At 42.5% G+C, this 17,365-nt stretch overlaps 1 protein-coding gene across 1 annotated transcript; it reads left to right on the top strand.

Moving 5' to 3' along the window:
• The first annotated feature begins 13,575 nt into the window (after positions 1-13,575).
• Positions 13,576-14,380, top strand: LOC109276576 (ribosome biogenesis protein NSA2 homolog). Its single transcript, XM_053909505.1, has one exon. It carries the CDS (start codon positions 13,604-13,606, stop codon positions 14,363-14,365), a length of 762 nt encoding a protein of 253 aa, XP_053765480.1. The 5' UTR covers positions 13,576-13,603; the 3' UTR covers positions 14,366-14,380.
• The last annotated feature ends 2,985 nt before the right edge of the window (positions 14,381-17,365 follow it).

Below are 17,365 nucleotides of genomic sequence, written 5' to 3'. Positions count from 1 at the left end.
TTTAAGAACGTAGCTATTCTTTTCATGCTTTTTGTAATGAAAATTGCCTAATTTCACGGAAATAGTCATAAAAAAATGAGAGATGACACTTACGAAGGTGAGTGGCATTGAGAGATTTTTCAGAGCACATTTGGCTTTATCACGTCAATTACAGGATTTCTCTTTACCTCACCTAACTAAGGATTGTATTTACCATAAAGAAGACAGTTCATCTTTGTTACCGTTTTTGGAAAAAGCTGGTCCTCAGTCCTCTCCAAAGTGAACTTTTCCCTCTTCCTGAATTTGCCTGTCTCTACAGTTAGACGATAATTAAGATGATACACCTTGTATTGTTCCAACTTAGACCTCTGTCTACATGCATTTGCAGAGAAGAATTAAAATCTTTATTAGCCCTTCCCCCATAGCTTTGTAAAAAGGGGAACCATGATTCACAGTGGCAAATGTTCTTGCCACCGGAGCTTTTCCACGTTGTACATGATTCAAAATCGTGGTGGCGGACACACGACACCACGAGTGCTTTTCCGCAGCAATGACATCCCACCTTTTTATATATAGCACTTGGCATGTTTGCTTGCTGTGTCTTTTAGAGGAAAGACCCAAGGGCCATTGAGATTAGCAGGCTCCTCAGCCGTGTCACCCTCTCCAGCTGGTCCGGCACCGGGGGCACTGCAGACTGAAAAGTAAATGACTCTGATTCCATCTGAACTAATGTCGGGAGACTGGGGATGTTAAGAAGGAAAGCGGCACCAGTCAGAGCTCATTGGACACTCACTATATATAAATGAAATCGAACAGGGACAAGGGAGAAGGTTTTGTGAGATTAAATCCTACTTCAGGGTCCAGAGGTAGGTTCATTTTGCTGTGCCTGTGAAAGACTTATGGAGTGACCCAAACCTTAATTGTAGAAACCAAGTGTCTCTGCTTGCCCAGAGAAAATATCCCAAACCAGAAACATGACCACCTCTGTCCCAGTGAGTCTGCGAGACAGTCGGCCTTCACAATGTGGAACGCATACTTCTGACCGATGCCAACTTTGTTTTGAGAGAAGAGAGTGTTGTCGCAATTCAGCCGCGCATCTCCTTCTTGTTTCTTATTCTAAGCCAACAAAACACTGCTAATTTTAGAGAGTAAAGACAGCCAGAGGCTCAAATGAGCAGCTAGTACCACTAAATAAACATGGGAAGAAATGCCACTTGCTATTGTAACGAAATATTGAAATTGCCTCAGATTTAATCACTGTAATTTAGCAATTTTGTGAATGTAGGTCAGCCATTTATTGGCAGCGATGTTTTTTATTGAAAGGGCGTATTTCTTTTTCACTAACAACCTTCGAATTTGCAGTCAATTTATTGCAAAGAATTACAAATTATCAATGAAGCATAAATGTAATTAGGTCTCCTTATATACAGCACGAGTGAAACTATCTACAAAGAGTTCTCTGAGCCCGATTTTAAGATCAAGTCCTCACAGTTTGGGACTGCATTAGTAATTGAGAATGAAGTGGTGTTAGAAATGGCTTAGGTGTTTGCAACAACTGTGGAAACCTGTTATCTTCATTCCCTGATTTTCCTTTTCTTGTGCTATCACCAGACTACGTCATAAAAACCACCTCCAGTTCTGCCACCACCATCACAATAAAAGAGATAAGATAATCATCTGAGAAACTGAAACAAGCATATGTTGGGTTGTCTGACTAGTGTTTGAAACTTACCAGTTTGGCTTTGTGTCTATATGGGGATCCACAGAAAGCCACAAGGCACACAGGGACACGTAATGTGGACTAATCAGGGTCTCCTAATACAATTATGATGGAAAGGCCAATACTATTTCACCTTTCCTTTATTCACATTTTGGAAACAGAAATATCTGGAATCAGATCACCGGCTATCCGCATGTAGTCCTCAAATTTGCGAAGATAATAAACGACTCATTTCCTGTTAGGCCGCTGGAGGTTTTGTGCTGTGTTTCAATGAGGATATCCCACCCAGGAGTAAGAGAGGAGCTGAAACTCTTCACTACTGGTAGCAAAATTGCAAGCTAGGAACTCGATCCTGGCTTTGAATCACATAAAACAGGGATGTAGTCATTTGCATGGGACATGTTCTAGAACGTTTCAAAATAAGGATTTGTATTATTATTTGAGACATCGGTTGGAGGAAGCCTTACATTTAGCAAGACTAAAGCTAGGTCTAGCTTTAGTGATTGGTGGGTTTCGGGTGTAGGTTTAGTGAGCTTGTGATTCATTCATCCACGCTCATATTTTGGGTTGGCTAAAAGGTAGATTTTTCAGGGCACCCAGTTCAACTTGGTTCTTTGCTTCCTTTTCATAACAAATAACTAAAATTCTCTATGGCAATAGACAGCCTAGCTTTTTGGTAAGAATTTTCAATCCTCATATTTCAGGACTCATTTCTATCAGTGTTTCCTAAGTCGCTGTTAGCCAACCTGGTAAGCATTGCGGGGCACCACTATAAATTGAATGTTTTACATAAATGAAACTGCCGTCCTCATATTCTCTCTCACCAGCCACTACCTAGACCCTCTGACTGGCCGCCGCAAATCAGTGAAGTCCCAGTGATGATCTCCCTCCCCTGGGTCCTATGGCAAGTAAAGATCAGCCACTGTGTACTTAGATACAGGCTTCCTCCTGCTAGTCATTCTCTCTCAATCTGGACGTGTCTCATCTTCACCCCCCACCCCCACCCCGGTCAAGCATTCTAGAACATTCTCCAGTCCCTGCAGTAGAGCAGGCTCCTGGGTAGGCACTGAGGTAAGCTATGATTCCATAGCGTCCTCACAATCAGGCAAGGAAAGCAAGGCCATATCCATTCCACAAATGAACAATGACCTGAGTCTCAGAGACATTAAATAACTTGCTCACAGTGACCTAATTATTCAATGATGACATCAAGATGTGAAGTCGGGGCTTTTGGATTTTATACCCCCCGGTATTTCTGCCCCACAACTCCGTATGTGTGTCTCAAATCGAGCACAATAAATTATTCCTCTATCTATTACCTCAGAGTACCTGGCACAGTATCACGCTCAACTATGAGTGCCCAAGAAATTATGCCATGATTGCATAATTTCTTGGTATTCCTCAGGTAGAATGCGTATCTATATAGAACTCAGCCGCCTCATTTTAATCATCTACTTGCCTGTCTGTCCCTTGCATGAGGCTTTCTTTTACGTTATGCATCATCGTACCCCCAGTGTGTGACACGTGGCTGTCTCTCAGCATTCAAGAGATTCAAGACAGGGAAGCGTCCAGAGAGGAGAGCAAATGTTGCCAACAGGAGAGAGAATCAGCCCCCTCAGTGGCATCTGGAAGATAAAGCTTCAACACTAGAAACCCCCTAACATGACCAATTAATTAAGTTTTCCACTTAAGAGATAAGGGCCTTGAATAAATAACCTTTGTACTGTACCACAGTTATAGATCTAAATGGCCCATGAGATCAGGTAGAATCTATGCAGACGTTAAAAAAGTCCCTGAGCGGGGCGCCTGAATGGCTCAGTCGACTGAGTGTCCGACTCTTGATTTCGGCTCAGGTCATGATCTATCAGTCGTGAGATCAAGCCCCAAGTCGTGCTCTGTGCTGACGGTACGGAGCCTGCTTGGGATTTTCTCTCCCTCTCTCTCTGCCTCTCTCCCTCCCTACCGCCTTCTTCTCTCTCTCTCTCTGTCTTTCAAAGTAAGTAAATAAACTTTAAAAAAAAGAAGTCCCAGAAGATAACCTTGTCTGTTTTTACCGGATCACTAATATTAGCTTGCTTTCTTTCTGGTCAATTGTATCTCTCTTAAATACTTCCTAAAAGGCGGCTTCACTGTTTAACAACATAGGTATATCTTTATTTGTCATTGAATCAGGAACTTAGAAGTCACACCAGATGTGACTCTCTGTACCTGCCCTTGCCCTTGCACGGGCAGATCAACATACACATTGGGGATCCATACACAGGACAGCAGCAAAATAGGGTTTGTTCTTATGGGCCGAACCACGTCCTCCCAAAAGACGCTGAAGTCTTAACCCTCAGTACCTGTGAATGTGACCTTATTCGGAAATAGGGTCATTGCACATGTTGTCAAGTTATGATGAAGTCATTAGGGTGAGCCCTAATCCCATATGACCGGCAGCCTTATATGTAAGGGAAATTTGAACACAGGGATAAATATACCACGCGAGGATGAAGGCAGAGATCAGGATGACGCTTCAGCGAGCCAAGGAGCTCCAAAGACTTCCAGCAAAACACCGGAAGCTAAGAGAGGTGCAAGGAACAGATTCTCCTTTCCAGCCCTCAGAAGGGACCAAGACTGCTGACACCTTGACCTCGACCTTCTGGCTCCCAGAACAATGTGACAATAAATGTCTGTTGTTGCAACCACTCGGTGTGTGGGTACTTTCCTATAGCAGCCATTGGGAACGAATATACTTGTCTTACGCTAAGATTTATAGACAGTGGCCTTTAGTTAAACGGCTTCTGTCTGTACTTAAAATTAAAAGGAAAATCATTTTTGTTATGTTTGCTTTTTCTTTAGCCCAAAGATACAAAAGTCTGAGTCATTATACGTGAATTTTATAAAGGAAATATAGTAATTTTAAAGGAGTTAAGATGAAGTCATTTTTGACATATCTTTTTTTTTAAGTTTATTTTTGAGCGAGACAGAGACAGCATGAGTGGAGGAGGTGCAGAGAGAGAGAGAGAGAGAGAGAGAGAGAATCCCAAGAAGGCTCTATGCTGTTGGCATGGAATCCACTGGGGCTTGAACTCATGAAACCGTGAGATTATGACCTGAGCCGAAACCAAGAGTCAGACGCTTAACCAGCTAAGCCACCCAGGCCCCCCTGACATACCTTTTGAGTACCATGGAAATAGACTGTATGTGATAGTATATGACAGAAGATGTTATTAAAGATGCTACCAAGTTATAATCATTTATTACAGAGGTGAATAGAGAGAAAATACAAATAAGATTACATGGGAAGAAAGAAGTTGGTCAGTGCCTAAATATGACCATGATCTACCCCGTGTTGTTCTGGATATCAAAGACATTGATTGAAGGTGAGAAATGGAGGCAGTCGGCTCGGACACTGTAGAGAGCTTACTGGGTGGAACTAGGACTTCTGGGAAGATATGGGGGGCAGGGAGCTTGGGGGCTCTACCTTCCACTCTGCATCAGCAACATGGCTCCTATTTTATTGTTTTCATATATTAGGGTCTTGCCTAAGGGTTCATTTGAAAGCAGGGCTAGGCTGCTTTTTTAAAAATTGCCGTTACTGCTTTAGCATTGTTTCCTGTTGACATTTCAAACCCTACCCTAGAGAGACATAGGTAATAGGTAGGTAAGTAGATAGATAAACCCCAAGTTAAGTAAAATATAGTTTTCTGAGATCACACAATTTCGCTGTATCCCTTAAAATCACTGGATAAAACTCTGAATGTCTCTGAATCCACACTTAGGAATTAATGCTTCTTCTAATCATAACTTGTTTTACTAAGTTCAAACGTTTTGAAAGAATTAAGGTAGTTTGCTGGCATATTAATTTTCTGATTTGAAAAATTCAATGACCTCCTGGCTCTGAGAACCCTCTGTTCAGTTTGCTGATTCTTTTCTTTTCTTTTTTTTTTTTTTTTAATTTTTTTTTTTTAACATTTATTTATTTTTGAGACAGAGAGAGACAGAGCATGAACAGGGGAGGGTCAGAGAGAGGGAGACACAGAATCTGAAACAGGCTCCAGGCTCTGAGCTGTCAGCACAGAGCCCGACGCGGGGCTCGAACTCACAGCCCTCATGGACGGCAAGATCATGACCTGAGCTGAAGTCGGCTGCTTAACCGACTGAGCCACCCAGGCGTCCCGCTGATTCTTTTCTTAAAAATGCTTTCTCATAAGTAATTGTCCTCCTTTCAAGTTTGAAATAATATTTGTATCTTCTAAAACCAAGCCAGTTTTCTGACGTATGATGTCAGATGCTTCCTGGCTGGTACTCTTCACTTAAGCTCTAAGACTACAAAATAAACACTCATTAAAACGAGGACCTCTCACGCTCTGATTGCTACCGGAATAGATCTAGGTCTCGGCCACTTTTGGTTGTAGCAGACCGCTGTGCTCTGTCCACCCGCACTCTGTCAAGTTGTGTAGATGCAGCTAGATACCGTTCAACTTTGCTATGCATCCAACCCTGCTTCAGACCCACCACTCTCAGGAACCTACCCTCCTTTCTCACTACTTCAAACCGTGGCCATTTAGCCTCAGCGAGGTAACCCTCAACTATTCCTTCTTCCCACTCTTTGCAACTCCCAGCTGTGTGTATCCACTCAGGCTGTGCCTTTGTCCAAACGCAAAGACCTACAACTACTTTCACATTTTAAAACATCAGTGCAAAACTCCTTAAAGTGAAACCAAGCTTTTCTGTCTCTCCTTCTCTTCTCTAAAGAAGTCACATGCTGGACGGGGTCCTTGATGGCACAAGAAGATGCCTGCGTGTCTGACTTACCCCTCTCTGCGCCCCCCTTTCCCCTGGTTAGAACGCCCTCGGTCCTCAACCGTGCACCTGAAATGTTTCCTGTGGTTGTTTCTTGCAGTTCCACGTAGATCTATCTTCTTTCCCCAATTAGATTATAAACTATCTGAGGGCGTGCAACAAGTCCTTTCCTTAATTTGGGTTCCTCATAGAGCTAATAGTGCTCAGCATGCTTGATTAATACCTAATAGGAAACACTGGATTAAATTAACGGAATTCTAAAGCTTTCACAGACACAGAATACTTGCCTGTCGTTTTTCTGCTTTCAAAAGTGGGAGTGAGGGTGAAGTCAATTTCAGGGGCTATTCTTGACAGGATAATCAAGATGACATTGATAACAATATCCAGGAATGTGTGCTCTCTGATTTCTAAGGCAGGCCACTCCTTCAGAGTTGTGGCTAGTAATAAATCATTCACCTCTGACACAAGCCATTTAGCAGCAGAGTTTTAGCTTACAAACGAGGAAGATCCTGAAGGTTGGAAATAGGGTCTCTACGGTAAACCTTGTCTGATTCTGCGCACCTAGTAGGTACTTAATAAATGCCTGTTAAAAATGAAAGGACGAATATAAGCCTAGAGCCATCACCGGTGACAATTGCATTCAGCAAGTGCCATTTATTTCAGTAAGTCAAAGATTTTTATTTTTTTCAATATTTTTGTTCTCTTAAATAAAGAGGTTAATAGGTAATTAAATTGCCTTCCAACAGCTCTCTGAAATATGACTCTGAGATCTTCAGTGATTTTCTTTCATATCCTGATCTGAATATATTTGTTCCTTTTAGAGAGAGAAATTAAAATACAACCACTGGAACACAAAACACAGAGCAGTCTCTTTTCGGAATGTTCCTCCGTGGCTGCCGAGAGGAGCTCTGACTGCCATTTACACGGTTCTCTGAAATAGCCGGGACTTCACTGTTCCCTTTGCCGACAAATTGGTGATAAAGCGACATCTCTCTACTCAACACCCGAAAGATATCTGTGTGGTGCACAGTGTTGAATTCATGTGTTCAGTGTATTTGGGTCCGGGGTGTCCATTGCCTCAATCCAAACAAATGGACCGTCAGTTTCTCGCAGTCTCTTGAAAGTCCTCTACCTAATGCCCTGTGCTTCCTCATCGCCAACTTTGTCTTTCCTTGTTATCTTCCAATTTGGAAAAGAGAATTCTCCATATTTGGAGAGCAGCTGCTGCCCATGTCTTATTCATCGCCTGCCACCTTCCCGTTTCTCTAGCAGCCTGACTGCAAGTTTCAGTGATCACATAGGTAATGGGGCATTTGGGATTTCTGGAATAAAACTAGCTGTGTCCCCATAACACTTACCCCTGGATCTTCTCAGCATTCAGATATTATATTCAGTTTGCTCGTATCCATATGGTTTCAGCTGGAGCTCCTTCCCGTATTTCATGTGTTCACCCTGACCTTGCCTGGGAGATTTCCCCCTGGCCTCAAAGGCAGAGAGAATGCATTCTTTTTCCCAGCGAACCCCTAAAGAAGCTGACACTGCTTCTGCGCACATTAGGGCAGGAGTAAAAAAAACCAGTTGAGTGTCTAATATCTCATGTTTACCATAGTCAGCCCAGGAAAGCAGCCGCTTCTCTCTCTCGCTCTCCCCCCACCTCTCTCTCTCTCTCTCTCTGACACACGCACACACACACGCACACACACACGCACAGTAACTTAAGTAACTTTACAAGTTCTTTGAATCAGACACTCTTTCACTTATTTCCCTGATACTCACAGCAAGGTTTTCTATACTTACGCAGGCCAGTATTTTCTTCTGGAGGAAAAAAAAAAAAAGACAGTGGTCCCGCTCCTTAATACGGGGGAGCCAAGAAAACACACCTGTAGTGGAGAATGAATATTCTAATGTTTCCGAACCTTTTGGTGAAGGTGAAGGGGGCTTGTTGAAAACATTGCTATGAGCAGATGGACCCCTGAAACCATCTGCTGTGAAGCAACTAAATGTTCAATGATGCATTACGGAATTATTCAGCTCTCAAAGAGCCTGAAAGTAGTTAGTAATGACGGCATCTGTACCGAGAGCGAACAACCTACTTATATATGATCTATTACTTCATAAACTGCTTGGAGACCCTCACTTCTTAAAGAAGCAGCGGCCTTCTGATTGCAGGTGTAAATTGTTACTTAAAAATGCCTAAATTATAGTATCAAAATTAGCATTTATTTTCCTCCTTTGCGTTAAATACACTTGGTGTGGAGCCCCATTGTTTTCTCATTCCTCAACAAAAGTGTAGGTGACTGAGTCTATTTGATGTCACTGAAAGCAAAAGGAAAGAAAGTGTATTTTCATTTCTCCGCACGATATCCCCTGGATATTTTAACATCTACTTCAGTGTGTCTTCATTTTCAAAATAAAGTGTTTTTGTTATAAAAACGGTATGTGCCCCTCATAAAAATGAGATAAATAAAAATTTTAAAAAAGAAAAGAAATTACTCCCAAAGACAGTAGCACCATTGATGGTTTTTAGTGTATTTTCTTCAGGTCTTTCCCCCTACTAAGTTTAAAAACAAACAACCAAATTTAGTTCCATAATTCCCACAAAGTATGTTGTATTTCAGAAACTTGGTTTTAAGATGTACAACTTGATGACATATCCCCTTTATTCATGGTCTTCCAGAAATACATATTCAAACTGATATGTCCATATGATGGAAAACCATTCAGCAATGAGACAGAACTAACAATTAATATAAACAACAGCATGGGCCAAACTCAAATGCATTATGCTAAGAAAAAGAAGCCAGATCTGAAACGCTATGTGCAGTATGGTTGCACTTGTACAACATTCTGGAATAGAGATGGGATCAGTGGTTGCCAAGCATTAAAGATGGGACAATATTTGACTAGAAGGAGATAGCATGAGGGTTTTTTAAAATATTTTTTAATGTTTTTATTTATTTTTGAGAGAAAGAGAGACAGAGCATGAGCAGGGAGGGGCAGAGAGAGAGGGAGACACAGAATCTGAAGCAGGCTGCAGGCTCTGAGCTGTTAGCACAGAGCCCGATGTGGGGCTGGAACCCATGAACCAGGGGATCATAGCCTGAGCAGAAGTCAGATGCTTAACTCGCCGAGCTGCCCAGGCACCCCTCTTTTCTTTTTTGAAGGATAACGTAATTGTTTGAGGTGGGGATACATCAATGTATGCATTTGCCGAGTGCATAAGACTGCACATCAGAAAGACTAAAGTTTACTTTACGTACATTGAAATGTAAACTAAATATAGTCCAAAGAGTATAGACCATAGAAATTATCAGGTGTCGGCTTTACCCCTTGCTTAAGGAATTTTATTTATTCATTTAATAATTATTTATTGAGTGCTCCTCTATTCCAGGCACTGGTAAGTCCTAGGGATAGAGCAGCGAAGAGACAAAACACCTGTATTCAGGGAGCTTACATTCTAGTGGTGGAAGACAGCAAAATAAACAGTTAAGTTCTATTAGATCACGGTAAGTGCTATAGAGAGAACTAAAGCAGAGAAGAGGAGTGGGGAGGAGGGCATATTTAAGAAGGTAACATTTAAGCACCATCTTGAAGAAGATGAGGGGGTGAGTCCTGTGCTCTCTGGGGGGAGACTAATAAAAGTTCCTGAAGTCTGGAGGGAGAAATGAGCTCGGTGCAATCCAAGAACAAGAGTAGATATGGCCAGCGTGGGGACTGGAAGGGAAAACAGAGGGAAATGAGGTCAGGGGCATAACGGAGGTGGGTCTGTGAGCATCCTACACAGACGTGGGCACTTGGCTTGACTCTGTGTGAGAAGGAGTGCTGTTGGAGGCTTTCAAGCAGAGGGGCAGCATGAACTTACTGCACTTAACAGGAGTCAGTCTGACTGCTGTGTGAAAAGAGAGGGTATGGTTTGGGTCAGGGAGAATCAAAGAGGGAAACCAATCAAGAGCAAGTGCAATCCACAAAGAGGCAAGGGTGGTTTGGACCAGAGTGGTGTGGGCAGAGCTGGTGAAGGGTGGCTGGATCCTAGAGACACTGGGATGAAAGCTAACAGGATTTCATCACAGAACAGCCGTAAAGTGTGAGAGAAAGAGAAGTCGAGGATGACTCGAGGGTTTGGGGGCTGATTCATTGGGAAGATGGGTTTCTGTCAACTGTAATGGAAAAGACCAAAGAAAGAACAGGTTTGGAAGAGAAAATCACGGGTTCAAAATATGAGCTGGTTTTTAAATGTGTTACCTTTGAAATGTGGATTTCCGAGCGGAGACATCTGGTAGCTGGCTTGGTATATGAGTTTGGAGTTCAAAGAGGCATCCAAGGAGGAGATATAAATTTGGGTGTCGGCAGTATATAGAGGGTATTTAAAGTCATGGGATCCATTCAGATAATTTCCCCATAGGCGTATCCAAATGCTTGCACTCCTACAAAACAGAAAACAATTCCAAGCTTCTATGTACTACACCCTTCCCACCCCCTAGGAATCTCAACAAGAAGCGTGAAGAGAGCTTTTTGAAACATTTAGAGAAAATGAGAAATCAGCCTTGAAATAACAGCAGTGGAAGCTTCTCCGTCTCCTTTCATATCCTGCTCCCTGAGAATTTCTCTGTGTGATAATCCTTGCTATACATATACCATGGATCAAGGTATTCACACAGCAATGGCTTTTTGTGACGTCACTTAGAAATCTGCTGTGTCTATGTGCCACGTATATATTTGGAAGGGATTTTTTATTTCAGACAATTTTTTTAATGTTTATTTATTTTTGAGACAGAGAGACAGAGAGAGAGACAGAGAGGGAGCCGGGGAGGGGCAGACAGAGAGGGAGACACAGAATCCAAAACAGACTCCAGGCTCAGCACAGAGCCCGATGCGGGGCTTGAACTCATGGACCGCGAGATCATGACCTGAGCCAAAGTCGGACGCTCAACTGACGGAGCCACCCAGGTGCCCCTATTTCAGATAATTTTTAATTAAAATAATTTGGGGGGTGGTGCCTGGGTGGCTCCATCAGTTAAGCATCTGACTCTTGATTTTGGCTCAGGTCATGATCTCACAGTTCATGCGATCGAGCCCCGTGTTGGTCTGTCAGCATGGAGTCTGCTTGGGATTCTTTCCCTCTCTCTCTGCCCCTCCACCACTTGCGTGCATGTGTGTGCATGCTCTCTCTCTCTCGAAATAAATAAATAAACTTAAAAAATCATATTCATTATATTCATTTGATTATATATAGAATTATTTAGAAGTAAAACTACACAGAGAGCTTGAAACATGCACAGAAACAAAATTCACAGTGTGCAACTCTGTATAAAGATACATTTACGCAGGGACATCTGGGTGGCTCATTAAGTTAAGCGGCTGACTCTTGATTTCGGCTCAGGCCGTGATCTCACAGTTTCCCGAGCCCCGCGTTGGGCTCTTCATGCTGGTGTGTGGACCCTGCTTGGGATTCTCAGTCTCCTTCTCTCTCTGCTCCTCCCCCGCTCACACCCTGTCTCTCTCCCTCTCAAAAAAAAAAAAAATAATAATAATAATAAAAATAAAAAAATACACTTACACAAATAATATATGTAAAAGAGAAAAATTACCTTTTACTTCTCAATCAGTAGTTAACAAGACCCTTTCTTATTTTATTCATTATTATAAATTAGATGTTTATAAAAGCTAGTTCCAAAAACTCATTAGTTTTATTTATATTATTGCAAACTAATGTTCTGAATAAAATGTTAATTTCTATCATCAAAAAACATGGGAAGAGGCAATCCAAGATGGTGGCAATGGAGACGCTGAACTTACCTCCTCCCACAGACACACCAAATCCACAGCTATGTATAGAATAATTCCCGGTGGGGGGGGGGGGAAATTAAAAAGAACAACTCTCTCCACAACAAGGGATAAACATGTCATGGCTAGATGGTAGGAGAAGCAGAGTCTCACCAAACCCCGCCACCCTATCCGCATATAATAGGGAGAGATCTCACAAATCCAGAGCCTCTCCCAAAGAAGCGAGTTGTGCCATTGAGCGACTCAACCCTTAGGACCTGCACCAGAGAGATGAGGCCCCCAAAATGCCAAGCTTTGGAAACCAATGGGGCTTGTGTCCAGGGGACCTGGGGTCTGTGAGGACCTGAGATACTCATTTTGAGGGGATGGCATGTGGATTCACTTGCCCCAGGAACCAGTACAAAGGCAGCAGCTTAAGAAGTGATTATATGTGAAGGAAATTCATTTGCTAATTTTAAAGTATCTGTTGGGGGGGCTGGTGCTGACCAGTTGGGACTTTCTCGGGGGATAGAGGCTCTGGCGAGAGCCATTTTTGCACTCTCCCTCTACCTTGCTAGCAGAGACAGCCACGATGGGGACACAGCCTCGCCAAAGCTGGCGGGTAAGTAGCGTCCATCCGGGGGCTCCCTTGATTGCCTGGCCTTGGTTATCAGAGGGGCTTGTGTCTGTAGACCCCAAGAGACCATACCAATCAGAAAGATGGTCTGGCAGAGAAAGACAAATAGCATATGATTTCACCTGTGTATGGCATCTAAAAAGCGAAACAAACGAACAAACAAAAGCCAGACTCTCAGTACAGAGAACAAACCGGTGGTCGCCAGAGGGGAGGTGGGAAGGGATGGGTGAAATAAGTGAAGGGGATTAAGAGGTACAAACTTCCACTTAAAAAATAAGTAAGTTGCAGAGATGAAAAATACAGCATAGGGAATATAGTCAATAATATTGTAATAACGTTGTATGGTGACAGATGGTGACTACATATATTGTGATGAGCACTGAGTAATGTATAGAATTGTCAAATCACCTTTATATACCTAAGACTAGTATAACATTGTATGTCACTTATACTTTAACATTTTTTTAAAGTCCAAGGCAGACCAGTGGATTTTAATATAACAAACTACAAAAAGTTCATGTTTCAATTAACCTTTAAGAAACGTCTATTGGGGCACCTCGGTGGTTCAGTTGGTTAAGCATCTGACTCTTTTAAAAAAAATTTTTTTTTGCTCTTTCCTATCAGGGTGCATGGAGTGAACTCGCGGGTCGAGACCCAAAAATTGAGAGCTTCTTTATGCCCCGGCACCTGCACCCGGCGGCTCTGTGGCTGTCACCATGCCACAAAACGAATATATTGAGTTACACCGGAAACGCTATGGCTATCGTTTGGATTACCATGAGAAAAAGAGAAAGAAGGAAGGTCGAGAGGCTCATGAACGTTCAAAGAAGGCAAAAAAGATGATTGGTCTGAAAGCTAAGCTCTACCATAAACGGCACCATGCTGAGAAAATACAAATGAAAAAGACTATCAAGATGCATGAAAAGAGAAACACCAAGCAAAAGAATGATGAAAAGACTCCACAAGGAGCAGTACCTGTGTATCTGCTGGACAGGGAGGGACAGTCCCAAGCTAAAGTACTTTCCAATATGATTAAACAAAAACGAAAAGAGAAAGCAGGAAAATGGGAAGTCCCTTTGCCCAAAGTTCGTGCCCAGGGAGAAACAGAAGTATTAAAAGTTATTCGAACAGGAAAGAGAAAGAAGAAAGCACGGAAGAGGATGGTTACAAAAGTCTGCTTTGTTGGAGACGGCTTTACTCGAAAACCACCTAAATATGAAGGATTCATTAGGCCAATGGGCTTACGTTTCAAAAAGGCCCATGTAACACATCCTGAATTGAAAGCCGCCTTTTGCCTGCCAATACTTGGTGTAAAAAAGAATCCCTCATCCCCACTATATACGTCTTTGGGTGTTATTACCAAAGGTACTGTCATTGAAGTGAACGTGAGTGAGTTGGGCCTTGTGACACAAGGAGGCAAGGTTATTTGGGGAAATATGCCCAGGTTACCAACAATCCTGAAAACGATGGATGCATAAATACAGTCTTGCTGGTTTGACAGCACTTTCAGACAAGTAACTCTTGACAATTCCTGAAGACTACTCACCAGTTGAGAAGACACCATTTCTGTGGTGGTTCTCCAAATACTGCCCAACAGCCTTACATATCTGCAGCCATCAAGAGAACTATTTATTCTATTGTAAGAAACATTAAAATAGGCTTATTTACATAAGAGACTGTTAAAAACTGAGAACAAACTGAGGGTTGATGGGGGGTGGGAGGGAGGGGAGGGTGGAGGATGGGTATTGAGGAGGGCACCTTTTGGGATGAGCACTGGGTGTTGTATGGAAACCAATTTGACAATAAATTTCATATATTGGAAAAAAAAATTAAAAAAAATAGGCTTATTTACAAAAAATTTTTTTTTAATGTTTATTTATTATTGGGAGACAGAGAGAGACAGAGCATGAGCATGGGAGGGGCAGAGAGAGGAGGAGACACGGAATCCAAGTGGTCAGCACAGAGCCCGACGCGGGGCTCAAATTCACAAACCGTGAGATCATGAAGTTGGACGCTCAACCGACTGAGCCACGCAGGCGCCCCTTCAGCATCTGACTCTTTTTCTTTTTTTGTAAATGTTTATTTCTTTTTGACAGAGAGAGAGAGAGAGAGAGAGAGAGACAGAGCATGAGTGGGGGAGGAGCAGAGAGAGAGGGAGACACAGAATCCGAAGCAGGCTCTAGGCTCTGAGCCACCCAGGCGCCCCAAGCATCTGACTCTTGATCTTGGCTCAGGTCATGATCTCAGGGTTCCTGAATTCAAGTCCAATGGTGGGCTCTATGCTGACAGTACAGAGCCCGCTTGGGATTCTTTCTCTCTCCCTCTCTCTCTGCCTCTCCCTGCTTGCACTCTCACTCTCTCTCTCTCTCTCAAAATAAATAAACTTAAAAAAATAAACTTCTAATTATTGAGTTTCAGCGTACCATCCAAGAAAGAAAGAAGGAAAGAAAGAAAAAAAGAGAAAGAAAGAAAAAGGAAAGGAAAGGAAAGGAGGAAGAAAGAATAAAAGAAGGAAGGAAGGAAGGAAGGAAGGAAGGAAGGGAGGAAGGAAGTTTAAGCCGCCTACCACACCCAGCACACTGCACAGGTAATAGACAGAAGGACACCCCTGTCTGCCTATGAAAAAGGCCTGTCTGCCTGTCCTGGAGCTTCCGCCTGAAGCTGAGCTTCCCCACACATGCAGGGGCTACAGGGCTGCATTCAGGGAACATAGGCAAGGAGACACCTTTGAACCCCACTTGGCCTCACCACAGCTTGCTGATAACCTCCCGAAAGGAGCTTACACACTGGTCTGGGGCCCTTGGTTTTTGCCACTGGACACCTCCACGTCTCCTGGGAATGAACAGGGTCTACAGTTGTGGTCCCACAGGACGATACATATTTGCATACCTTGAACGTCGCTGTCTGATGATCTTGCTTCCGATCAGCCGGCCAGCAGGTGCTATCAAGATCACTGCCTTTGGAACACTGGCCAGCACACCGTCAACAACTTGGGCCTTTCAAGAATACGTCAGAAACTCATAGACGCGAACAACAGACTGGTGGTTCTCAGAGGGGTGGGGGGGTTGACCGTGTGGGTGAAATGGGTGAAGGAGGTCGATACCCACTAGACTGTGGTGATCCCCTGTAGCATATACAAATATTGAATTATCATACAGTATACCTGAAGCTAATAACATGTTACACACAAATTTTACCTCAATTAAAAAAGTAAAGAAAAAAAAACATGGGAAGTCTTTTTATTGAATTAATGATTTTTATTTCTGCTTCTCCTGAGCTTACCAAGTTAAAATGACACTTTTTTTTTTACATAATTTGAAAATACTATCTTTTACTGAGATATATCTGAGAAAACTTTCTCTGATACAAGATCATCTGAATTTTTTTTTTAATTTTTTTAATGTTTATTTATTTTTGAGAGAGAGAGAGAGAGCCGGAGTAGAGCTCTGACAGAGCTGAAATCAGACACTTAACCCACTGAGCCATCCAGGCGCCCCAGATCATCTGAATTTAAACACTAAAGATTTTTAGGGTACCTGGGTGGGTCAGCTGGTTGAGTGCTGATTCTTGATTTCCACTCAGGTCATGATCTCACGGTTCGTGGGTTCAAGCCCCACATCGGGCTTTGTGCTGTCAGCCTGGAGCCTGCTTGTGATTCTCTCTCTCCCTCTTGCTGCCCGTCCCCAACTTGTGCTCTGTCTCTTTCTCAAAAATAAATAAGCATTAAAAAAAAAAACACTAAAGATTTGTCCCAGTTGGGGCAAATAGTTCTTGATCAATTAACCAGTCAAATATTTATCAGGCAACCTTTGACAATTTTGACACTCAGTTGCCCTGCATTATGCTTCTTGCTTTTAGAAATTGTTGTGACCAAACACAATACCTTACCGAACACAGTACCAAATACAGTATATTTCTCAGACAGTGCAGAACTGATCCTTAATTTTGATTTTATTAGTTTGATTGACACATTTGATAAAAGTGTTTTAATAGAACAAAACATTCTTCTGTGTACGAATATCTCAGAACTTTTATGTATTAATCCCTCCTCATTTTACTAGAAATAGCTTATAAAACTCAATTCTTTAATTCAAACTACAAATTTGAATATAATGAAATTGTAACATAATGAAACTGTAAGGCAACAGAAGAGTTAAAAAGTACTAACAATTAGAGGCACCTGGGTCACTCAGTCAGTGAAGAGTCCAACTTGGCTCAGATCATGATCTCACAGTTCATGGGTTCAAGCCCCCCCCCCCCCACCTTGGTCTCTGGGCTGACAGCTCAGAGCCTGGAGCCTGCTTTGGATTCTGTGTCTCCTTCTCTCTCTGCCCCTCCCCCACTTGTGCTCTGTCTCTATCTCTCAAAAATAAATAAAAATGTTTAAAATTTAAAAAAAAGTACTAAAAAACACCACTAGCCTTCTCTTGCTGCCCTCTTAATAAAGCCAAGAACATATTTTTTAAATGGTATAAGCA

This window comes from Panthera pardus, unplaced genomic scaffold (assembly GCF_024362965.1).
Source record: "Panthera pardus isolate Hobbes unplaced genomic scaffold, ASM2436296v1 HiC_scaffold_21, whole genome shotgun sequence".
Lineage (NCBI taxonomy): Eukaryota > Metazoa > Chordata > Mammalia > Carnivora > Felidae > Panthera > Panthera pardus.
The sequence above is the reverse complement of the archived record's forward strand: the minus strand, read 5'-3'. Positions and strand labels throughout refer to the sequence as shown.